The sequence below is a fragment of the Rhineura floridana genome, chromosome 7, assembly GCF_030035675.1.
Source record: "Rhineura floridana isolate rRhiFlo1 chromosome 7, rRhiFlo1.hap2, whole genome shotgun sequence".
Lineage (NCBI taxonomy): Eukaryota > Metazoa > Chordata > Lepidosauria > Squamata > Rhineuridae > Rhineura > Rhineura floridana.
This window is the reverse complement of record NC_084486.1, coordinates 64,753,223-64,779,409: the sequence shown is the minus strand read 5'-3', so window position 1 is coordinate 64,779,409 and position 26,187 is coordinate 64,753,223. Positions and strand designations below refer to the sequence as shown.

Genomic DNA, 26,187 nt, shown 5'->3' with positions numbered 1-26,187 from the left:
GGTACTGAAACAGCCTTGGTCGCCCTGTATGATGACCTTTGTCGGGAGAGGGACAGGGGGAGTGTGACCCTGTTGATTCTCCTTGATCTTTCAGCTGCTTTTGATACCATCGACCATGGTATCCTTCTGGGAAGGCTCACGGAGTTGGGAGTTGGGGGTATTGCTTGGCAGTGGCTCCGCTCCTACTTGGTGGGTCGTCAACAGAAGGTAGTGCTTGAGGAACACTGCTCGACACCCTGCACTCTCCATTGTGGAGTCCCACAGGGATCGGTACTGTCCCCCATGCTTTTCAACATCTATATGAAGCCGCTGGGTGCGGTCATCAGGAGTTTTGGAGTGCGTTGTCACCAGTACGCTGATGACACGCAACTCTATTTCTCCTTTGCATCTTCCTCAGGTGAGGCTGTTAACATACTAAACCGTTGCCTGGCCACGATAATGGATTGGATGGGAGCTAACAGACTGAAACTTAATCCAGACAAGACCGAGATGCTGTTAGTGAGTGCCTTCTCTGCCCAGATGGTGGATGTTCACCCTGTTCTGGATGGGGTTACACTCCCCTTGAAAGAACAGGTTCGTAGCTTGGGAGTTCTTTTCGACCCTTCCCTGTCTCTTGAGGCTCAGGTAGCCTCAGTGGCACAGAATGCTTTCTACCATCTCCGATTGGTAGCCCAGCTACGTCCCTATCTGGACAGTGACGACCTCGCCTCAGTCGTTCATGCTCTGGTAACTTCTAGATTGGACTACTGCAATGCACTCTACGTTGGGCTGCCCTTGACGATAGTTCGGAAACTACAGTTAGTCCAGAATGCAGCGGCCAGATTGTTGACGCGGACCAGAAGGTCCGCTCATATAACACCTGTTTTGGCCCGTCTGCACTGGCTTCCTATTTGTTTCCGGGCTAAATTCAAAGTGCTGGTTTTGACCTATAAAGCCTTACACGGCATGGGACCGCAATACCTGGTGGAGCGCCTCTCCCAATATGAAACTACCCGTACACTGCGCTCAACATCTAAGGCCCTCCTCCGAGTACCATCCCATCAAGAAGCTCGGAGGATGGTGACTAGAAATAGGGCCTTTTCGGTTGTGGCTCCCGAACTGTGGAATGGTCTCTCCGATGAGGTGCGCCTGGCGCCGACGCTGCTATCTTTTCGGCGCCAAGTGAAAACCTTTTTATACTCCCAGGCATTTTAAAGTGTATTTTTACAGTATTTTATTACTATGTTGTATTCTGGATGTTGTTTGGTTCTCGTATTGTTTGTGTGTTTTTGTTTTTTTGAGTTATTATATTTATTGTATTTATATATTGTGCTTGCTTTTACCTTTTATGTACACCGCCCAGAGAGCCTTCGGGCTTAGGGCGGTATATAAATTAAATTAAATAAAAATAAATAAATTTTATGCTATTGCCTTACTACGCTCTAACTACAGCCTGTGATTGAAAATTATGCACATTCAGACACATCGGTGCAGGTTTTCTGAGGTCTTCATAACGTCCCCCCATCTACACTCCTCCTTGGAAGGGCAATTCAATTTAGTCCCCTTGAAGCAAATTATGACTTGCTAACGCTTCCGGTGCCGAAAGGCTCTTGGTCGCTTTGCCTTAGGCTTAGAACACGGAAAACAAAAGCCAGTTCTCAGCATCTCCCCGAACGTGGGAAGAACGGGCAGCCCCACCCCGCGTCCTTCTAGCATCAAGAACCTGCAGCTCAGCGAGTTTATAACTTTACGCTCGAGGCTCGCCTTCTCTGAATTGGAGAAATGAGTTTACGGCGCAAGCTTGATGCCTTGCGGCGGCTCCATGCCTCACTTGGAGCCGCGGCGGTTGTGTAAGCCCGCCACGTTCTCTCCCAGACAGAGCCGCAAACCGAAGGGCCGTTCTCAACGCGCGCAGCAGCTTCTCTTCCCTCCCCAAGCTCCGTTTAAAAGCGACTCTTCCCATCGTTGCCAGCTGCGTGAGCCAGGCGGGGGCAGGCCCGGCCAAGCCCTCTGCAGTACCGTCAACTCCCGTCTGCGCCCCGCGCTCATTTCGCTTGCTCAGCGCTGAGCCGCACCGCACTTTTCTGTCGCTGCGCGTTTTGCTCGCTGGGCGCTTCCCACCATCTGAGCAGAGAGATGAGGGTGCTCCTGTGGCCGATGGCACTGAGCTGCTGCCTGTTACTCCTGCGGCTGCCGGACGGCTCGGCTCAGCTCTTCGGGCGGCACTTTGAGGAGCGGGCTTGCCCCGAGCGCTGCGATCGCGCGCGGTGTCCGGAGCTGCCGGCCGAGTGTGCGGGAAGCGGGGAGGCGTTCGATTCGTGCGGCTGCTGCGCTGTTTGTGCCGCGCAGGAAGGCGACCCCTGTGGAGGACCGCCTGCCGGGGAGCCGTCGTGCGCTGAGGGGTTGCTCTGCGTGCTATCGCCCGGCGGGTCCGGCGTGGCAGCCTCGGCCACCGTGCGCAAACGGGCCAAAGGCGGTCGCTGCATTTGCGCCAGCAACGAGCCCGTGTGCGGCAACGATGGAAGGAGCTACGGCAATGTATGCCAGCTGCGGGCTGCTAGCCGACGCTCTGAGGGCCAGCGCCAGCCGTCCGTCATTGCCATCCAGCGGGGCGGCTGTGGTCAGGGTAAGGCGAAAGCTGGGAGGATGAGGATGCTCTCGCGGGGGAAGGGGTTGGGAGCGAGGAGGCAGAGTTGTATTTCTCCATAGAGAGGTGACCCCGGGCTCCATTCTCCGTGGATATGATACCCACAGATAGGAAACACCAGTTGAGCGTAGGCAGTCGCTTTATACTAAGCTGGACCAACTACTACTTCATCTGACTGAGCATTGTCTATTCTAACTGGCAGAGGCGCTGCAGGTTTCAGGCAGGCGTCTTTCCCAGCCCTCCGTGAATGGGCATGCGCTGTGTTAGCACTGAGTTGTAGTCCCGTGTTAGACTCCCTGGGATGGGGTTGTTTATTTGTTTTGTTAGGTGCTCTGCACATGGTCAGGAGTACTTATTTAAAATATGACGTCTTCGCAAGGATCAGATCTTGTATTGAAAGCAGAAAATAAGGATAGAACATTGCAGAGCTCTGGAACCCACTTTCCCTGGTACAGGAATTGTTCCGTTAAAAATATATATCAAAATTTCAGTTGGCTTTCTGTTCAATAATGAAAGTCCACTGCTTCAGCATCCACCTGTTTTATGCCCTGATTTCAGACTATAATGATGCTGGAGATGTAGAGAGAGTTCTAACTTATAATGGTGAGGACTGCTACTCAGATGATTAAGAAGCCATTCCCTGCTCAACACCATGGAGAGTTCACGCTATCCTCATTCTTCTTTACAAAATGTAAATAATAGTTGTAGCTGAGGCAAGACGGATGGAGAGGAGAAAATTAGGCAGCATGCTTTGAGAGATGTGTGTGCATGGATGGATCTGGTCTGAGTAAGGAGACAGGAAGAAGTGGTTTGGTGTGTGTGTGCAGAACTGGAAATGGAAGCAGTGACCCAAAGGGTGGAGAGAATCTGGGCTTGATGCTGGGCAAAGGGAAGGATGGAAGAATCAATATCTGGGAAGGCACTTTGACAGGCAATCTGTTGTGGAAGGAGGTTTTATGTTTTTTTTGCTGGATACTGCAGTGAGGATGGGAAGATGAGATCTAAGGGAGATTGTAAGAGGCCAGTGTTGGGGGGGATATTTTAAAAAGAGCATATTTGCTCTTCTTAAAAACAAAATAAATCATCAATGATAAAGATCTGATCCTTTCCATTTTTTTAAAAAAAGTATAATAGTTTCATATTAAATATATGCACTTTCTCTCTAATTCTATTATACTGGGCCTGCTGTAAAACTTGCTAAATATAACATTGCAAAGCAGCTAAGCAAGGCAGTGTGGGGTGGGTCATGCTGTCTCTGTGTTAGTGTTATATTAGCAACTATTGATAATAGTCCCCTTAATATTTACAGCAGAATCATGTGCCGGTCTATTCAGATGTAAGTCTGTTGCAGTCTTAGTAATGGATAAAGTCTATCTGAAAGAGCTAGTTTTCTGTTACTTAGACCTGACATCTGTCTTTGGCTTGAGGATCATTAAGGGCCAAATTGCATGGCAGGTGAGTGCTTGCTTAACCCTTTCTGCTGTGGTCATTTCCCCACTCTGATCCCCCCAGCTGCTTTTCCACTTGCAGGGGAAAATTTACAAATACTGATATATTGTTTCCATGGGCAGAAAAGCCGGTTGGGAGTGTGATTTTGAGTTGAAAAGCAGCCAAAGGGAAAGGGTTAAGCAATCTCGTCTGCTCAAATCTGCAGAGTTCCCCCCCCCCAATTCCTGTTAATACATCAGTTATGTATCTCTTGTGTAATATCTGGCTTGGCTCTAGCTAAATATTTTTCTGGAGATAAATATTTTATTTTATAAGAACGTTACTGAAGAGTCAACAAGAGTTCTGCCCTGACTCATCCTTTACCTGATGTCTGCTTAAGATTGCAATCCTACACACATTGGAATGAGTCCCGCTGAACACAGTGGGTTTTGCTTCTCAATAAACAGGAATTGGCAGGACCCGAGTTGAGTCCTACTACTATCTTGTGTACTTGCATCCTAAATTCTGTACAGCTTGTGGAATCTGGCTATTTGCATGCTATGCCTTGATAGCTAGTAAGTAATGCATGCAATCAACAGTTCATTGGACAGACTAGAGAAGTTTTAAATCTGGGATTCTAGAACTAAACAAAGTGGTTTGGAATGCACATAGACAGGAATATCTTTTGAAGTATCTCCATTTATAAGAATGTGACTTAAAGGTCATACAAATATCTGGCAGACATTGGAATAAAGGGTATGGGAGCAAACACTTCCTTTGAAAAAGAAAGTCTTGAAACCACATTTTATTTAAAGCATGATAAAGAACTATTCTAAAGTTGTGTTATATCTGTTATTTACGAATTAATATCTAAGGAATTCATATTCTTTCTGGATATCATTTCTTCAGTTTATACAGAAATACACTTACAGCAGCTATTGAAGAGAATTTAAAGTGACTTCTGGAACCTATAACCATCAGTTCATTATTTTGGATTGTGGCATTTGATGTTTATGTTTTTTGTCCTTAGATTATTTTATGCATTTTGTATTATGAAAATATGAGGTTACTTTATGTTAGCCCCAAAATAGATGCAACTGAAAGGCTTTTTCTGAAAGGCACATTTCTGTGAAGAGCTTTATGACTAGGTGCCCTTGAGGCAAGTGATGTCATGGAAAATGTAATTAAATGTGCAAAGTAAGCAGCAACAGCGGAACGAATGATTGCTGAATGGATGCTACAAGCCTGCGGACCACTTTTTGGCAATACAAGACTCATCAGAATCAGCACATTATTATTTTATTATGGTACATTTAGCTTGCAGGTGGACAAAATAATATTTATTTTGTTTGGAGTAATAAAGCTGATAAATGCTGAGAACCAGAAACGAGAACTAGAAAGATATTCTGGCCAATGGAGACCTAAGTTCAAATCCTGCTCAGCCGTGAAGCTCACTGAGTAGCCTTAGCCAGCCTCAATGGGACTTATATTTGAGTAGAAATGCATAGGATTCCACTTTTTAAGCAAGTAACTATTATGCAACCTAATCTAATTCACAATACTGTTGTGAAAATACAATGAAAGAATCCAATGTAAAATCATTCCCTGAGTTTCTTATAGGAAGAGGAGGTACTAAGTGGCATTAGTTTCTCAATTTGAATGTAACAGGTAACAATGGAAATGAATGGGACATTGAGTATCTTTATTCATTTGTGGGAAACCCTTTCATGGTTGATCCCATGACAGTTTGAACCTATTTCAGTAATTTGTGTGCAACAGTGGTAAATAAATAAATGTTCCCACACAAACAGGTAATGATGTTGGGCTTCATTCTGCAAATATTTGCGGACAAAGGACTTGCAATTGTGCTATTTAGTTATGTTTGTTTATATGCTGCTTTTCCACAGTAAATTGTGTCCACAGTGGCTCACAATACACATTCTTATCAAAATGGAATATCAATATCTCAATAAGAACCAGTGTGGTGTAAGGGTTAGAGTGTTGTACTAGGGCCTGGAAGACCAGGGCTCAAATTCCTACTCAGTCATGAACATCACTGGGTGACCTTTGATCAGTCACTGTCTCCCAGCCTAATCTGCTTCACTGGATTGTTGTGGGGTTAAAACGGTGAAGAGGAAGAATCATGTATGCCACCTTCAGCTTCTTGGAGGAAAGGTAAGATATAACTGTAATAAATAAAATACAGTACCCTTGAAAAACAGTTTGTTACAAAGCATAATCAATTAAAATAAGACAAAAAACCAACAGATATAGGATGAATTCAATATTGCAGAGAAACAATGTAGTCTTAATGCATAAGTATAGAGCAAAATCAAAGTTAACAGCCAAAACCTTGATCCCGGATGATTGCCCATTTTTTTCAATGATTCTATTCTGAGTATGATTATCATTGGATCTTACCCATTATGTATTCCAATTCAAGCCTATGGTCAGAATACTTTTTAGTACCTCTGTTCCCAAATAGGTAATGGGCGCCTTGGACACCAATTAAATTGCCATACAAAAAATAGCTCCTAAGAGGAGCTCCCAAAGACATGAGATCTGATTTGTTCTAGTTAACAGAATGACCTCATATATAGTTTAATTCATATTAAAGTAGAATCTGAAATAAAAACTAGTTTCATCTGCACCAAGCACAGTTTGTGTTCTCCTCCACCAAAATTTAAACCTTTGATCTAATGTGAATTTTGAAGGCCCAGGCCTATGGTTAAAGTGGCCCTCCCTTTCACATACCCCTTTGTAACAAGAAGGTTTGAGAACAAATTAATTTTTAATGACATGGGAGCTATGTGTGGCATAAATCATGTCTATCCATGTGATTAACATGGGAAGGCAAAATGTTTGAATAGTAGCTTGCATTAATTTCCAGTTGATTTCATTTAACACCTTTATTTTCTTGATAAAGGGTTACCAGGTCTATTATTTATTTATTTATTTATTTATTATTTCAATTTATATACCGCCCTTAGCGAAATAGCTCTCAGGGCGGTGAACAAACAAAATATTATTAGCAGCCATATGTTATCTGCACTTTGGAAAAAAGCCTACCTGGGCAGGTGTGTTAATTTGGATGTAACCTATTGTGTGTGCACTGATGGTTGCAAAACTGGATTTTGTGTATGAATGAAGGTTTCATAGCAGGACAATTTAAGAGATTAGGGCTCAGTTTTGGGCTGTGCAATTAGTACAAGCCCTATCTCAGACTCAGCTTGTATGTAAACTTAAATGCGAGTATAACCCACTGAATATGGTTGGACTTTTTTTGAAGTAAACATACATAGAATTGAGCTGTCGGTGACCTTAACAGCTTTTCAACATTTTGAAGGATGAGGCTGGCCTGACTTTGTGTTTATAAATTACTGTTCAGGGCTATATGCCAGCTAGAACATGGGTTTTCCTAAAATATTAGTCATGTATTAATGATTCACATGATGATGCTCCTGAGGTTTTTCTATTAAAAAAAATAATGGTAGTATTAGAATGGATGCAGCTGCAACCTTCTCAATATTTTGCGATCACCTCTTCAGTTCATGGTTAAATCAATATATGCTCTAACTAAGGATAAAATAAGCTGTTGTGGTACTGCAGTTCAGCAACAAGTAATGTAGGACAATGTTTGTACATATTCAGGAACTTTTCCTTTGTGCTTTAATTCAAAGGCGCAGTGCCTTTTTTGTTTCTTTTTCTGTTTCAGAAATGTATTGTAATCAATAAGGAAGAATTAGAATTCTGTTAATTGTAATTAACAGTGTGGTCTTGAAGTCTTTTTTTTTTTACAAAAGTGATGTCATGGGGCGGGCCCGAGTGATGTCATTAAGCATGATACATTAAGCATCAACCACAGTTGCTTGGAGCGTACAATTAAAAAAAATATCTGACTGGAAATTAAGCTAGACATTTTAGCTAAAAAATGGAGCCTAGGTAGGGAACATTTAATCTAGCTTACTTGCTTTCGGCAAGAAGGGTTTAAGTGCCTTCAGGCCAGGCCAGTCACCAGAAGGTCACTGTAGGAAGAAAGGAGCCTAGTGTTGTGGATGTTAGATGGGAGCATTCGGGAGTAAAGATGGATGCCCCTGAAGGCTGCAATTCTAAACACATGTACTAAGGGACTAAGCCCCCATAGAACTCAACAGGACTTACTTCTGAGTAGATATAGTTTGGATTGTGCTGTTGGTAAAGCTTGACTAGGGATCCCCTGCAAAGACATCCATATCCAAGCAGGGTTGGCAACCCCCTGCCTGGTATGCCCTGCCCTTATCTTTTAATGTGGCTGCTCCAAACCTATTTACAGATTTGACCCTTCACTTCAGAAAGAGGTCTAAGAAATGAGTAAGAGTAAGAAGATTCTCTACCCTTTCTGTCTGCATACATGCACTCATCCTTCCCCTGCGCCCAGCAGAAGCTCTGGGCCAGGCGGGATGCAGTGGCATCTCATAGAGGACACCCTCCCCTTTCATGGGGTGTATGATTTGTCCTGGCCCAGAGCAAATTTTGGGATGGGCACCCCCAGTTACTTATTTTTTCTGTATGTCTTTTTCTGCTTTGATTTTGTATAGATGTCCTTTTCTGTGCCCTGCGCCAGGCAAGGCACAGTGGCATCTTGTAGAGGACACCCTCCCCTTTCCTGGGATATATGATTTGTGCTGTCCCAGAGCAGATTCCAGGGTGGGTACCCCAGAGCTTGGAAAAGTTACTTTTTTGAACTACAACTCCCATCAGCCCAATCCAGTGGCCATGCTGGCTGGGGCTGATGGGAGTTGTAGTTTAAAAAAGTAACTTTTCCAAGCTCTGGGGTACCCCCAGTTACTTATTTTTTTCTGTGTGTTTTTGTCCATTTTGATTTTGCATTGATGCACCCGTGCATGCCCGGTGCCCAGGAGAAGCTCTGGACCGGATGGGATGCACTGGCATCTCGTAGAGGACACCCTCCCCTTTCCTGGGGTATATGATTTGTCCTGGCCCAGAGCAGAGTTTGGGGTGGGCACCCCCAGTTACTTACTTTTTATGATTTTATGACATCATTATGTATTTATGATAATATCAGAAGCCTGATAGTTTTGATTGCATAAATGTATTGTTATTCTTGACGGGGAGAGTCCCCCGATCACAGTGATATATCATACAGGGTATCCCAACATATATTATGGGGTTCAGAGACATGTTAAGTTTGGTTTGAAGTTGCTGTAGTTGTCAACTCTTCTTTTTTTTAGCGTTTTGAACTTTCAAGCAAATAAGGAACTGGGAACTAGGAACCAACTTCAGCGTTGTATCAGTTAAATAGATTAAACAGTCGTGGGGGGACTGACATTTTGGTGTATAACTCGGGAACCAGACCACCAGAAACTTAATTTTTAGTTGAAGCTGAGAGTCTGGAGATTAAGGGGTGGTAGCTGGAGAGCAGGAGGGCCCCCAAAAACTGGAGACTGTGGCCGAAAACCGGAGACGTGGTAACTCTAGTTTGAGCTCACTAAATTTATACATTTATAATTACTGAAGAAAAACTTGCAGAACAATCGTAGTCCTTGACATGCGTTGCTGTGAGGGTTATGATGTGGCAGAGGATTTCCTTTTGCAGGGCTCTACTTGGCCCTAATGGCTGGAGGGGGCTGAAACAGGCAGAACTGGGAAAGGATATGCTGAATCTTACTCTGCCTAAGCAGACAGAGAGGGGCCTGATTTGGGCTTCTCTGCTCTACTCGCTTGAAGTGGTCACAGCAGAAGTTCACCCTACTTTCTGATGTGAGTGATAGACCTTAAGATGCAGAGGTGGCTTTGCCACTCCATTCATCTCTACTGTTTCCAAGCTGGGAGTTTATTTTATTTATTTATATATTATTTGATTTATATCCTGCCCTTCCTCCCAGCAGAAGCCCAGGGTGGCAAACAGAAACGCTAAAAACACTTTAAAACATCATAAAAACAGACCTTAAAATACATTGAAACAAAACGTTAAAAACATTTTTTTTAAAAGCTCTAAAAAGATCTTTTTAAAAAGGGTTAAAAACATATTACTAAAAAAAACATTAACAAGCAATTCTAACACAGATGCAGACTGGGATAGGTCTCAACTTAAAAGGCTTGTTGAAAGAGGAAAGTCTTCAAAAGGCGCCAAAAAGATAGCAGAGATGGCGCCTGCCTAATATTCAAGGTTACCCCTTACCTGAGCCTCCATGGACAGTTGGGAGTCGAGAATGACCCCGAGGCTACGGACCTGGTCTTTCAGGGGCAATTTTACTCCATTAATCACCAGGTCTATATCTCCCAACTTACTCTTGTCTCCCACGAGCAACACCTCGGTCTTGTCAGGGTTAAGATTCAGCCTATTCCTTCCCATCCATTCACTAACGGATTCCAGGCACTTGGACATGGTATCCACAGCCAACCTTGGTGAGGACTTAAACGAGAGATAGAGCTGAGTGTCATCCGCATATTGGTGACACTGCAGCCCAAATCTCCTGATGATGGCCCCCAGCGGCTTTACATAGATGTTGAATAGCATGGGGGAGAGGATAGAGCCCTGTGGCACTCCACAATTGAGAGGCCAAGGGTCTGAAACCTCATCCCCCAATGCCACCCGTTGGTGCCTGTCAGAGAGATAGGAACGGAGCCACCGCAAAACGGTGCCCCCTATTCCTAATCCCTCCAGGCGATCTAAAAGGATACCGTGGTCGACGGTATCAAAAGCCGCGGAGAGATCCAGGAGGACGAGGAGGGTATGTTATCCCCTATCCAACACCCTCCTCATATCATCCACCAAGGCGACCAAGGCTGTTTCAGTTCCATGTCCAGTCCTGAAGCCCGATTGGAATGGATCCAAATAATTTGCTTCACAATATAACAATTGGCTTGCTAAGGGAGGTCAGTCGTGCAAGTGTTTTTCTTATCCATTCCACCACCCTCCTTTTTCCTCTGTCCTGGGAGTCCAGAGCTATAAGTCAGTTATCTGTATGGGTGAGGTAGCCCCAGCCAGCACCTTCACATCTCTACAGGCCAGGGGTAGCTTGCTTTCCTTGTATTTCCCCTTTGGTACAAGTGGATAGCCTATGTAATGCCAAGCAGTTTAGCCAATGAGAGAACCACATGACCTTAGGCTAATCCCAAGAACACTCCAAAATCCAAAACCAAATTAAAGAGATATTTTAAGAAAAGGATTAAGAAATGGGAAAGCAAGATAGAACTTTTAAGAAAATAATCAAAGAACTAATAATCCCAGTCTACATCTGTGTCAGAATTGTTTAATATGTTTTTAATAATGTTTTTAACCCTTTTTAAGGTTGTTTTTTTAAAATGTTTTTAATGCTGTTTTGTTTTAATGTATTTTAAGATCTGTTTTTATGATGTTTTAAAGTGTTTTAGTGCTTTGTTTGCTGCTCTGGGCTCCTGCTGGGAGGAAGGGCGGGATACAAATTAAATAAATAAATAAAACTTGCCTTCCTGCCCAGGAAAGCTGTGACTGGGAAATGTAAAATCATAACAGAAAAAATTTATTCTCTCCTTCAAGTACAAAACCATGCTTGTTAATCTTCCGTTTATGACTCATGCAATAATATAGAACTTGAACAACATATACTCTTTTCAACAACAATGCTCAAAGCGGTCAATAAATTAGCAAACTTAAGACAGCAGCAATAAAATCAGCCACCAGAAAATCACTAAAACATAATAGCAAATTCCCCAGTAGTCTTATTTTAAAAAGTACAAGAGCTAGAAACCTTATATGTACATTCTTAAGTTTACTGATACACTCACATTATCATAAGCTCTCCAAAACGCTACAGAGTTTTTTCTAAAAAAGATGCATTAAGTGTCTGTTGAACAGGCTTCTGTAGGGTAGGCTTCAGCTAGACCTGCTCAGCAGATCCAAACAGATCCTAACAAAATACAAACTTAAGAGTCAATTCAGACCCTCTTTGAATTCATCCTCTTACAGATGAAAATATTCCCATATTAATGCCCCTCCCATATACAGTGGCCTGTACACATGCCAGAACCCACCCTATTTTTTGTGATGTGATTTTAGGTTGTTTTTAACTGTTTTTAATGATGTATTTTAAAACTGTTGTGACTTGCCGTGGAATCTTTGGGTGAAGGGTGGGCTAATAATAATAACAATAACAATTTATTTATTTATTTGTCGCCCATCTGTCTGGTTATCCAGCCGTACAAAATAAAACATACAAATACATTAAACATTAAAAACCTGAAGCAATAATACTAAAACCTAGCCCACCCCAAAAGCCTGCCTAAAGAGCCAGGTCTTCAAGGCTCGGCGGAAACTCATCATAGAAGGGGCATGGCAGAGATCATTTGGGAGGGAGTTCCACAGGGTGGGGGCCACAATTGAAAAAGACCTCTCCCTAGTCCTCACCAGTCTGGCTGTCTTAACTGGTGGGATGGAGAGGTCTTTTGAGGCTGATCTTGTTGGGCGGCATCGCTGATAATGCTGGAGGCGCTCCTTCAGATAGACTGGGCCAAAACCGTGTAGGGATTTAAAGGTCAAAACCAACACCTTGAATTGGGCCCGGCAAGCAACTGATAACCAGTGCAACTCTTTCAGCACTGGAGTAATATGATCTCGTCGGCGGCTACCTTTAATCAGGCGCACCGCCGTATTCTGTACCAGTTGCAACTTCCAGACTGTTTTCAAGGGTAGCCCCACGTAGAGCACATTACAGTAGTCTAGGTGAGAGGAGACCAGGGCATGTACCACCAATGGGAGCAGATGATTGGGAAAGTAGGGGCGCAGCCTCCGTATCAGATGGAGTTGATACAGCGCTGCCTGGCTTACAGCCGAGACCTGAGCTTCCATGGACAGTTGGGAAGGCTGCGGACCTGGTCTCTCAGGGGCAATTGTACCCCATTGAGCACCAACTCCAAATCCCTCAATCTTCCCTTGTCTCCCACGAACAGTACCTTGGTTTTGTCAGGGTTCAGCTTCAGCTTGTTTCTTCCCATCCAGCCACTCACCGACTCCAGGCACTTGGACAGGGTTTCTACAGCCGCTCTCGGTGAACATTTAAATGAGAGATAGAGCTGCGTGTCATCTGCATACTGGTGACATTGCAGCCCAAATCTCCTGATGATAGCCCCCAGCGGCTTTATATAGATGTTAAATAGCATCGGGGAGAGGATGGAACCCTGTGGCACCCCACAAGTGAGAGTCCAAGGGTCCGAAACCTCATCCCCCAATGACACTCTCTGGTGCCTACCAGAGAGGAAGGAATGGAACCACTGCAGTACAGTGCCCCCTATGCCTAACCTCTCCAGGCGGTCCAGAAGGATACCGTGGTCAACGGTATCAAAAGCCACTGAGAGATCCAGGAGGACGAGGAAGGTGCATTCAACCCTATCCAACGCTCTCCTCATATCATCCACCAAGATGACCAAGGCTGTTTCAGTCCCATGTCCAGGCCTGAAGCCCGACTGAAATGGATTCAGATAATCCGCTTCCTCCACATGTGCTTGCAACTGCTTTGCCACCACCCGCTCAACTGCCTTGCCCAAGAATGGTAAATTTGAGATTGGGCGAAAGTTGTTCAAATCTTGAGGATCCAAGGAGGGCTTCTTTAAAATTGGTTTTATTACTGCCTCATTGAGGGCTGATGGCATTATGCCCTCTTCCAAGGACGCATTTACCACCGCCTTGATCCCCTCTCCCAGTCTGCCCTTGCAGCTCATAATGAGCCATGATGGGCAAGGGTCAAGTAAGCAGGTGGTTGGCCTTAAGGTTGAAAGCACCTTGTCCATATGTAATAATAATATAGGAACCACACACACAGGAGTGCCACAGCACATTCTCCACCTGTGATTCCCAGCAACTGGTATTTTGAGGCACATTACCTCCAACAGTGAAGGTAGAAGGCTATGGTCTGAAGGCACATGAGACCACCACCTTGCTGAAGCTAAGCAGGTCTGGGTCTGGTCAGTGCCTGGATGGAAAATCGCCTGAAAACCACATGTATACCACCTTGGATTCTATGAGGAAAGATAGATGGGGTAATAAATGTAATAAATAAATAGAACATAGCCGTTGTGGCTAGTAGCCCTTGATAGCCTTACCTATATGAATTTGTCTGATCCTCTTTTAAAGCCATCTAAGTTTGTGGCCTTTTGTGGGAGCAAATTCCAAAGTTGAACTATGTGTTGTGTGAAGAAATACTTTTATTTTGCCTGCCCTGAATCTCTAACATTCAGCTTCATTGGATGGCCCAGAGTTCTAGTATCATTGGGGGGACGGGACTTTTTCCTGTCCACTTTCTGCACACCATGCATCATTTTATACACCTCTGTCATGTGTCCCTTTACCCACCTTTTCTCTAAACTAACCTTTCCTTGTAAGGAGTTGCTCCATCCTCTTGATCATTTTGGTTGCCGTCTCCTGAATGACTCAGCAGTTTTTCTACTTCTCCTTCCTCGGCAGCCCCCTTAAAATTTGTTCCTGTGGATTAGGGGACCCACAGCAATGTTATTTATTTATTTATTATTTGATTTATATCCCACCCTTCCTCCCAGCAGGAGCCCAGTAGCAATGGTATGCCTGGGGCTACAGATGGAGGGGGAGTTGGTAGAAATGGCTCCCTGTCATGTGAGCACCTTAGAATCTGAACCAAAGACTTTTTATTCAGTTGACTTCTGTTAATAGTGCAAACTTCAGACATTTTCAGAATTCTTCAGACAGTCGATGATTTTTTTCCTTTCAGCAGCTCTGAAGTCACTTATTTGACAAAGTTGGACAGAGCAGTGTTTAACTTTGCCACTTGCCTAGTTTTTGACCTGGTTACCTAGTTCCTGAGTTTCTTGTCTGGCTTTCAGAAATCTTTTTGTTTTATTTATTTATTTATTTATTTTTAAAACTTATATACCGCCCGACTAGCAATAGCTCTCTGGGCGGTGAACATACAACTTTTACCCTCTTGACTGTAATGTGTGCGAATATGAGGTATTTTATGAGGTTTTAGGGAACCAGCATATTCCTGCATTTCCTCTGGCTGGTGCTTTGTTGACATGTTGGTAGGAACAAAAGGGAGGGACTGGAAAAGCAGGTTTCATCCCTGACTGAGGAAAAGCAATCCTGCAGGCAAAAAAACCTTTTGGGTATTGCGTTTAATCTTTTTTTTTATTAGCAACTTATAAAGGATGCCTGAATGTCCTTGATAAGCAAGCCATTGTATAATTCTGGGTATTTTATTTCAGATCAGTTTCTGAGAGAGTACACCATTTTTCTTTTTTACAAAATGGGGTTCCTAATTAAATTAGTTTTAAAGTAATTCCCAGCATTAGCATTGTTTACTTCTTTTCAAAAGCATAGTAATGAGTTGCAGTGCATGGTCCTCACTTCCCTCCACTCCTTTTGCAAGTGCATAATTGGACCAAGAGGATGAGGTGCTCCATTGCCCCTACCAAATCACTATGTCACAGGCAGGTGTACAAGTGTTGTGTTCTCCCCTATTCTTTTGCTTGTTTGGAATGCATCCTTGAACTGTGATAATGCCTCTGGCTTGCCTGGATGCAGGGATGTGTGCATAGGTGCGTGTTTAGAAACCTGAGACTTTTGCATTGTGGGAACATTACCTCCTGTCAAATTCATTGTCCCATCCACTTTTACCTCTGGCATGCAGTGCCCTGGAAGGTTGCTCATGGGGCAGCGTGGCACTCAGTCTGAAAAAGGTTTCTCATGCCTGCCCTGTTTGTTCTATTGACTGGTGGAGCCCCAGCCTAGTGGCACAACCACCTGTGGTTTTTTTTGGGGGGGGGCGGGGAGAATGCTCTCTCAACCTTGTTTTTTCTGGGACTTTAAAATGCACTGTGTGTTCCTTGTGTATCTTGATCTACCTGCCCACACATTAATCATAAGGCTGTCTGGAATCACTAAGAATACTTGGGGTGGGGTGGGAAGTTAACATGACATAGAATTCTAAAAATGTTAAAGTCCCACCTTCAGATTTGTTATAGCTGTGAAACTCTTGCCCGATAATAGGTCTTCTATTTTCTGAAAGCAGCTTGAAATTTGGCAAGGCTCCAACAGAAAAATTTTAAGAATGGCTGTGGACATGCCTTTGTTGTATGGACTTGGCCTGCCGATGGAGTAATCAAGATGGCATTTTCCTGGAGATTGCAAAAGAGGATAGGAAAGATGAGGTATGCTAGATATGTTCCAGTACAATCAAAGTTTTGTATGATAAAACCAATGCTTTGAATTGTGTTCAAGTGGGTTCAGAAAAGCTGCTAAAATCCGAGATTTGATCTCCATTGGGTGGCAGACTCCATTTACTGCATCAGTTGCAGCCCTGAAATTTCTATTCTAGGGAAATCTTTACTATAATAAAGCACTAATATAAAAAAACACCCATAATTATTTGCAAATACAGTGCTGAATTAAAGCACAATTGCTCCATATGTACAATAGATGTTCCAATCCAGCTATAATAAATCTGCAGAGAATAGCATTGGGTGACTGTCTTTTGGTCCCCTGGCAGTTGTGCTGTGGGGTGCCGCAGGGTACCATCTTGTCCCCCATGCTGTTTAACATCTATATGAAGCCCTTAGGAGCAGTCATCAAGAGATTTGGGGCGAGGTGTCAGCAGTATGCTGACAATACCCAGCTCTATTTCTCCGTAACATCTGGATTGGGAGAGGCCGTGCAAGCCCTGGATAGGTGCTTGGACTCAGTGGTGGGCTGGATGAGGGCCAATAAACTGAGTCTGAAACCTAGCAAGACGGAGGCACTGTGGGTTGGTGGTTCTGGAGTTCGGATAATTGGTCAGTTGCCTGCTTTGGATGGGGTTGTACTCCCTCTGAAGGAGCAGGTCCGTAGTCTGGGGGTGCTCCTGGATCCATCTTTGTCTGTAGAGGCCCAGGTGACCTCTGTGGCTAAGAGTGCCTTTTACCAGCTTCAGCTGATAAGACAGCTGCGGCCGTTTCTGGACCGGGATAGCCTGATCAGTGTTGTCCACGCACTGGTAACCTCTAGGCTGCATTACTGTAATGCACTCTATGTGGGGCTGCCCTCGAGGTTGGTCCGGAAGCTGCAGCTAGTGCCAAATGCAGTGGCGAGACTGCTCACTGGGGCAGGGTATTGCCAACATGTAACCTGCTGCTGAAAGAACTGCATTGGGTGCCCATTTGCTACCAGGCCAAGTTCAAGGTTGTAGTTTTGGTGTACAAAGCCCTATACAGCTCGGGACCAGGATACCTGAAAGACTGTCTTACCCCTTATATGCCCAGTTCATCACTGCGCTCTGCAGGTGAGGGCCTCCTGCAGATACCATCTAATCAGGAGGTTCGTTCTGCACAATATAGGAAACGGACCTTTAGTGTGGCAGCACCTATCCTGTGGAATTCCCTCCCCTTAAATATTAGGCAGGCACCATCTCTGCTATCTTTTTCAGCGCCTTTTGAAGACTTTCCTCTTCCAACAAGCCTTTTAAGTTGAGACCTATCCCAGTCTGCGTCTGTGTTAGAATTGCTTTTAATATGTCTTTTAATATGTCTTTCACCTTTTTAAAAAGATTTTTTAAAGTTTTTTTTAATGTTTTTAACGTTGTTTTGTTTTAATGTATTTTAAGGTCTGTTTTTATGATGTTTTAAAGTGTTTTTTAGTGTTTCTGTTTGCCGCCCTGGGCTCCTGCTGGAAGGAAGGGTGGGGTATAAATAAAATAATAAATAAATAAATAAATAAAATATGTAGATCTGCTTTACCGCACAGGGAAAATCTGTTCCTGTCCTGTGTTCTGTCATGTGCTGCCTGGTAGCGGTGGTGGCAATGCTGGCACCAAGCCCAAAGCAGAGCAGTGGTGTTATAGATGGAATAACCAACAGAAAAAGGTGAGCTCATGGACATAGTCTAGGTAGCCCTTTTCCTTTTTTTTCCCATTAATTTTTATTCAAATTTTTAAAGACAAAAAACAAAACAAAACAAAAATTATTAAACAATAAAATAAAATGTTGACTTCCGATTTATCGCAGATCAGTTATAAGTCTACAATATATAACAATCCTGTCTCCTAAATTATATTATAAAATCACTTTCCTCCAGTAGTTATCTTAATTAATCATCAAATCTCATAAACATTACTTTATTCTTCCCACAAAAAGTCAAAGAGAGGTTTCAGTTCCTTGAGAGATATATCTTTCAATTTTTCTCCAAATAAACATGTCAATTAATCCATCTCATTCAAATCTGTTAGGTCCAATAATTTCAATAGCCATTTTTCCATTATCAATATTAATTCCATCTTCCATCTTCAATAATCCTGTTAAGTCCAATAATTTCAATAACCATTCTTCCATTATCAATAATCCTATTAAGTCCAATAATTTCAGTAGCCATTCTTCCATTATCAGTATCCCATAATAATCTTGTTATCATAGCCATAGTCCAAATAAACATATAGATTAATCCATTTCGTCAAACCAGTTTGATCCAATGATTTCAATAGCCATTCTTCCAGTATCAATATTGATTCCATCTTCCGTCTTCAATAGTCCTGTTCAGTCCAGTATTTTCAGTATCCATTCTTCCATTATCAGTATCCCATATTAATCTTGCTGTCATAGCCATAGTCATATAATAAGAGTCTGATGGGAATTTCCTTTATCACAAATCTTTTCTTGCCATCAATTCTAAATATGTTGCTGAGATATTGTTGTAAAGTCATATCTCTGTTCTTCTTTTTTACAAAATGCACTGGCTCATCTCTTGAGAGTTTTTCCATTGTCACATATCTGTAGTCAATTCCATAGATTTTTTCTATATCAAGCTGCATCACATCATTCCAGTCCAAAAAATTATCCAAAACATTGATAACTTTATCTCTATTATCTTCATTAATTTCTTCAGAGACAACGTTAAGTTCCAAACAGTAAGCTTTATTTCTAGTATCCATAAACTCCAGATCTTTTTCCAATTCTACATTTATTCCAATCTCCAGAGCTTGTATCTTCCCTTTAATTTTTCTTTTCTCATCTCTAATCTCAACAATCTCCTCTCTCACAGAATCCACTATTTCTTTAAACTCCTGCGTCATTTTACTAAATTCATTTTTCATCTCCTGTCTACCCTGTCTCAGGGTTTGTTTCGTTATCTCAATCTCATCCATTATTTTCTGAAACATAATTTCTTCCATGGTCTCAGCCACTTTCCTGATTGCCATTCTTAAAACCACAAAAACAAAAATTATTTCAGTCACAATTGGGTTAATATTCCAGGCTCGATGAAGTCACAATGTAGACAGTACAGCCTGCCTTATCTCTTATGTTCAGGAATACAAAACAAATTTAGTTCCCAGCTTCAAAAAAGTTAGTGGCATCGTGAATAAGTAGATTCGTCAAAATGAAATAGACCAAAAAGAAAATAATCCCAAACATATAATGCTCCAAAGTTCATAAATCAAATTTATTTATATTTTTCCCCTCCTCGAAATAGAAATCCCTCTTCCGTTTGTATCTTTAGAATGCACTTCCAGGCCAGCTTTTTGCAATAAAAACTAAGATAGGCTTTTTCAATTTCTTTCCTCCTTAGTTTCGTGAATAAAGGAGAAAGTTTTTAACTCACCCAGAAGATCTTTATAGCTGATTCATTGACAAATCTCTTTTTGCAGCAACGATTTAAACCAAATGAAAAAAAAATATAGAAAGAAGGATGCTTGCTTGTTTAAGTCCGTTCTTCTTTAAAGAAAAGATAAACGTGTCGCTTTTTCAGTTAGAGCTTGATGGACGTCCTCCGGCATTGCTGGCTGAACCTTCTCTCATAAATTAATGAGATCCAGTCCTCCCAAACAAAAACAGGCTTTTATGGTTAATCTCTACGTTTCTCCCTGCCCGGGAGAAAATCTTCACCAGTCAAAAAGAACGTTCTGACTGATTTACGCTGAAAAAGCTTCTTCTGAGACGAGAGCTCGTCTCAAAAAGCAGGCACAAGCGAAGTCACCCTTCCCGGAAGTCCCTAGGTAGCCCTTTTCCCATCTCCAAAGAGTTTATGTAGGAGCTGGAAGAGCAGGTGGGTCAGACCACTGGTCAGTCTAGCTCTTTATTGTCTACACTGACCGGCAGTGGCTTTCCAGGATTTCAGCTAGGAGTCTTTCCCAGCTTTAAGTGGAGATACCAAGGACTTTTGCATGCAAAGCAAATGCTATATCGCAGGGGTACAGCTCTTCTCCAAACCCCTTCTCTTGTTCCATACAGGTTAGCCAAGGAAATACACTTGATGGGGGGGGGAGGAAATAGAGGAAAAGTGTACAAAGGCTTGCTGGGCCAAAGGAAGAGTCCTCGGTTATGACAGACAGTTACCTTACTGCATGTGAGAAAACATGTTTCTTCTTGGAGCAGGAGAAACATTTGCCAATCATTCTGAAAGCAAGATAATGGGGAAAAGTGAAACTGATGCAGGAAAGGATAGGAAAAATAGTAGTAATTTAGATTCTGCTTTGTAAGGCAAAGGTAGCTGAATCCATTTGACAGTATAATTGTAGCAGTGAAAAATCAGGGCAGAAAGGGACATATCACTAAAGTAAATGGAGGATCATGAATTTAGCCAGATATTTATCAAGATGAAAATTGGTAGTATGATTAGTTGAGTTTACAGTTCTGTCCATGAAAACAAAATCAGATAAAGATTAAATATAGTTAACCTTCTGGAAGGACCTAAGGTGTACACTACACAACATTTTTAAAATGGTTCCTTTAAAATAGTGTGAATAATATGGTTGTATAAAGTCAGAACTTTGGATCCAGAGGGATAACTTGGTTTGTTTTGTTTTACTTCTGTTCTGTTCTTGGGAATAGTTCTAACTAGAACAGATCTTTACAGTAGAACTATGAGTTGATTTTCATAAAATCTTTTTTAAAATGCTAAGATACTCTTATCTGCTAAGGACTAATTGCAGAAGAGAAGCTGTGTTTAGTCTGTTGCAGCCAACCCCACAAAAAAAAACATGGTATTCACACTTAGGAATGATATCCAGCACAGAGATGGTAAACTGACAGTCTATTGGCCAGCTGTGTCCCAAAGCAACTTTTTGGCCTGTGATTGCCCCATTAAAAATGTTTGTGAGTTGTGAGATACAGAGATTCCACATTAATGTTACATTTTTCTGTCTTTTCTTTGGATTTGTATGAATATGCAAATCCTTAGCTAGTGTGGTGTAGTGGTTAAGGTGCTGGACGACGACCTGGGAGACCAGGGTTCAAATCCCCACACAGCCATGAAGCTCACTGGGTGACCTTGGGCCAGTCACTGCCTCTCAGCCTCAGAGGAAGGCAGTGGTAACCCCCCTCTGAATACCGCATACCAAGAAAACCCTATTCATAGGGTTGCCATAAGTCGGGATCGACTTAAAGGCAGTCCATTTCCATTTTTCAGGCATTATGCCTAAGGATAAAAGTACACATGACATTAATTTCATAGTTAGCTCTTCAGTGTAAGCCACCACCACCCCCCAAAAAATTGCTACCATGATGTTCTGGATTGGAGCCCTAGCATGGAGGAAGGCAGCAGGGAGGCTTTCATGCTTTGCTCCCACTATGGTTCTGATCTGGATCAGGTCCCCTGTGCCTGCAGTTTGCATAGGAAAAAAGCTACCATTTGAAGCAAATTGCTACTGTTGAAGCAAATATGCCCCATTGGGACCATAGTGGGGCCAAAGAGTTAAAGCCCTCTTACCACCCAATCCCCCAAAGGCTCTACATTGCCAGCTGCTGGTGGTGGTGAAACCTGCAGTCAAAGGTAAACTACAAAGTAAGCAACAAAGTAAATTTGGCCCCTAGTGTACCTGCACCATAACTACAAAGAGCTTGCTATGAGGTTGACTTTCCCAGTCCTTGGACCACTGCCTGGAGACCAGTGTGAACCCCTGAGAGTACAGAAGCTGATCTAGCTGATTTATTATAGTATGATGTTTTGTAGGCAAAAGCCTACAATTAAGATTTTGTATGTGAAAGCTCATGCTATCATAGTTAATCTTTACGTTGCTACAGATCTCTGTTTCTTCCAGCTTTAAATACTAACCTTTTAACTCTTTAAGCTTCAAATTGTCAGGGTGAGTGTCCCCCTTCACAAAAAAAATCTTTCCCAGGTGCAGAAGTATTTCTCATTGAGCTGGTTTGCACACAAAGCTAAGCAAACTGACCAAGATTTAGTTTAAAACTACAATCTCTGGTTCCTACACAATAAATCAGGATTAGAGGAAACTTAAAGTAAACGCTAGCAAAGTCCTTCTTCTGACAATGTGTGAGGAGAAGAGGGAAGCTGGGGGTACATGTGGGCAGACCACTAGACCATGTGTGGGCAACCCGTGGGCTAAATAGCGCATTCACAGGCCTTCAGCATGGCTTAGTGGAGCCCAAGCCACTCCCACCCCTGAATTCTCCTCCTGCCTGCTGCCAGATTTTGCTGCCTGGGAAGAGCATGATTGTGGTGGACAGGAAGGCATGTGGGAAGAGTGTTCCTGTCCAGCGCAATTGCACTCTCAGTCACCATCCCCCACCCCCATGCAGCAAAAAAGATGGTGGAAGCAGCCCTGAGACAGGAGAAAGAGGAGGATCTGCTCTGGGTGCTCTTTTTTTAGTTTTCTGCTCCCCCAAAAGGGAGATTCTTCTTCATTTCCTTTTTTTAATAGGAGGTTAATTTGCAAACAATCCCTTTTGCCAACTCTGCCCATGTCTCTTTGTCATTATTTCCATCCTCTGATGAGCTCCTCTCTTTTCTGTCTCATCCACCCCACCCCCTCCAAATGAAATCTGAAAGGGAAGATGCAAAGAAAGGAGAAAGGAGCTGCTGGTTGTTGTTTTTTGGATGGATTGAGAGTGGAAGGCAAAAAAACAGACAGCAAGATAAAGATTTGAGGAAAGGAGGAGTCTGTTTTGTAGTGAACACTTCTCCCCCCCCCCCCGAGAAAAAATACCACCCACTAATGGCTGCATGTGGTCCTCAGGGGCAAAGAAGGTTGCCCACCCTGCACTAATCTGTGGATAAACGTTACGGTGAACCAACCCGTTGGCTCCGTTGCCTCCTGGTTTCTGGAAACCACAAATTGTTTCTGTGGCTGTATGAGGATGGGATATTTTGTGTCATTCCTCTGGCTGCTCACGCTCATAATTTTTTTGCCTATTAGGTAGAAGGGCAGACTGGAATTCTTCCTGGCCTGGTAAAGGTACATTAAGTTTAGGGGAGAGCGCATAGAAGAGATCATGTCTACCTTAGCAGCTGTTTGCACCACCTTAGGAACCTTAGTCTGTTTATGATAAGAAGAACAGGAGCAGCAACAGTGAAAGTTTTCCTTTGGAGTCAAGAAACTTCTGAAATGTCTATGTGTAAGCCTTCTTTTTAAAACAATATGGCAGTGATCAGCAAATGAAGTTCTGAAGCCAGTAGTTAAAAGGGAAGGTGTGCCACTTCTTCACAGTTTTTTGAAACTTTAGAAGTCTTATAGAGAAATTTTAAAAACATGGCAATAGTATTTGGGGGGGCGTCTTTTAAAGGGGGATTGCAGTGTGGTGTCCTACTATGTCCCCATTGGTTAAGGATAGTGTTTGGAAAATATTTGTAGCTAGCATTCATGTGGCCTAAGTAAAAGGTAATAGTTTTTGGAAATGTCAGAACCCCAGTACAGCTAAAGTTAGTTGCAAATACACGACCGATGTAAGACTTGGTGACCCACACTTACCACAAACATCGGTGGTTGTATAATTGCACTGACATATAAAACATGCATGCTCAGACTGTTGATTTGGATAAAAGTGGGTTATTCATGTAATTGCAGTGCTGTGTAAGAGCATGTGACAAATTGAAAATACAGTGTGTTCAGGCTCTCCCCCCTGCAAACCACAGCAATAGACCCAGCTTCACACAGAATGCCCCGCTGTGAAGCACTCACTACTGGTTTCATTTTGGTGCTAAAGCAAGTGAGTGTAAAAAATCACTCTTCCTCACAGTGAACACTTCATGTATGTCACTGATGAGAGTATAGTCTTGCAAACTGTGATAACAAGAACAATAATCTAAAATGGGGATGGGGAACTTCAGGGCCAGAGGCGGCCCTCCAAGCATCTGTGTCTGGCCCTCAAGCCCTCCCAAGTCACACTCCTCCCGAGCGCTACTTGGCACTCTCCTGCTTTTGCTTGACTGGAATGCGTTCTTGAATTGTGATAATGCCTCTTGCTTGCCTCCCCTCCCCTCTTCCTTCTTCCTCCTCCCTTGCCCACTCCAGGCTTCCCTCCCCACGGTCAGTTTTTCCTATAATAAGCATGATTGCAGAGGAATAAATACCACTGAACTCAATAAACATGCAAATGATCAATCCATTCTCAGCAAACTTGCACAGGATCCCATTTCTTACCTCTTGTCTCAGTTTGCACAAGATAAAACAGTGGGAGGTGAAACATATTCTAGCAAAATTCTAGGTGTGCTCTATGTTTTTAATTGATCATGCCCACCTTTCCTTAAGTGGAGTAGTTTAAGCATAGCAGGCTGAACACATGCATCTTGGGCAGGCCAAGTTTGTTTTTTTCCAACAGCTAGAGTCATTGCTTAAGTAGCAACATATAGTAATCAGTCTGATTTTACATTAAACTGCACTTTCAGATTCAACTGTTAATGCATGCAAAATAGAAATAGAGCATAACCTCCAGTTTGAAACACAAAAGGCCGTCTTCACCATCATATGACATCGACCAATAAAAAGGCCTTGAAATTAATAAAAATAAGTTTGACACAGATTTCTAAGATGAATAATGAGGGAAATAAAATTTTCTAGATTAGGTTCTCTGTAGAAACATTAGTAACACAGGAAAGAAGCAAAGTAGACCAACTAACATAAAAATATAATTCTTCATCTTTGGAGATGCCAGTTGTTGCCACCACTCACCATATGCTCATAGCACATGTTACCAAATTCTTCCAAGCTACACAGTAAGTGGATTGGACTGTGAAAGACCAACCAAAATTGTGTCTGCATTTTGACAAATTTGTAGGGCAGTACAATGTCTCAGAGAGGAGATCAGGTCTCCTGCTCCCCTGGTACATTCACTATAGGTGTCCAGTTTCCCTGCTTTTTAAAGTTTGATAGAAATATCTGTTGGCTATAGGTACGTTCTTAAACCACAAGGTTTCTGCCTATTAGTGAATATTGATTTCTAATTTTATATCAAGTTTTGGGATGGGTCTGCAATTATTAGTAATTTGGGTGCAGAATTTTGTTGTTTTGATTACCCTTTCTGTTAAATAAGAGTTGCTTGTTTGATACTTGATTACCTTTTCTGTTAAATGTGAGTTGTTCAATTATTACCAAAAGCTTATTATGCCAGATTTAGGAAAAAAACCCACATGGTTGGAAGTAGGCTTTTAATGTGCTACCTGAATTCCAGGAATAAGAAATTTTGGATTTTAAACATATATCCAAATTTGTAGCCAGTTGTGAAACAAACTTTAGATAATAAAACAACTAAGAACTCATTTTAGTTTTCAAGGAGCGGTTGCTTTGAAATTTGACTAAAATTTACATAATTTCTGTGCTGTATAGGAACTGTCTTTTCCATTACTCAGTATTTCAGACTTTTCATCTTGCAGGCTATTTTTTATTTATTTATTGAGACATTCTACGGAGACAACTGACTCTTTGTCCCTACAGTAAGAATCTCTGGTGTACTGAATGTTAACACTCATCAAACATTCTCTTTCACTTAGACATCTTACTAAATGGAGTAGTTGCATCCTTTTTTCCAAGAAATAAATGTCAAAAATTTAAATAAAGTCCAAATATAGGTGCACATTTCTGTTATCGTATTGAGTCTAATTTTCCTTTGAGCATTTTATTTCTATCTAATTGTGTGTCCTCGCCATTACAATGAAAGGAAAATTTAAAAAATCATGTTGCAACTATTACGTTTTTAATTTAATTGGCAGAAGTAAGTAAAAAATATCCCTTTCAAATGAAAGCAAGTTAATGTGGGGAATACACCATTAATAGTCACACTGGCTTGGTTCAGACCAAACAAATAATAGTTTAGAGCTATATGAATATGCTTTGGACTTGCACATTCTTTCCCTTCATATGCTGTGATTGCCTTCCTTCCTTATCATTTGTTTACAAACCATAGTTTGTTATTACATTTGAATG

General features: G+C 42.3%; 1 protein-coding gene across 1 annotated transcript in view; it reads left to right on the top strand.

Annotated features, from left to right (window-relative positions):
- Nucleotides 1-1,719: 1,719 nt before the first annotated feature.
- The window catches only part of HTRA1 (HtrA serine peptidase 1), a 63,069-nt gene continuing 38,601 nt past the window's right edge, over nucleotides 1,720-26,187 (top strand). Inside the window, exon 1 of the mRNA XM_061634373.1 lies at nucleotides 1,720-2,605. Coding sequence (XP_061490357.1) covers nucleotides 2,116-2,605 — 490 coding nt within the window. The 5' untranslated portion in view covers nucleotides 1,720-2,115. The remainder of the gene's footprint in view (nucleotides 2,606-26,187) is intronic.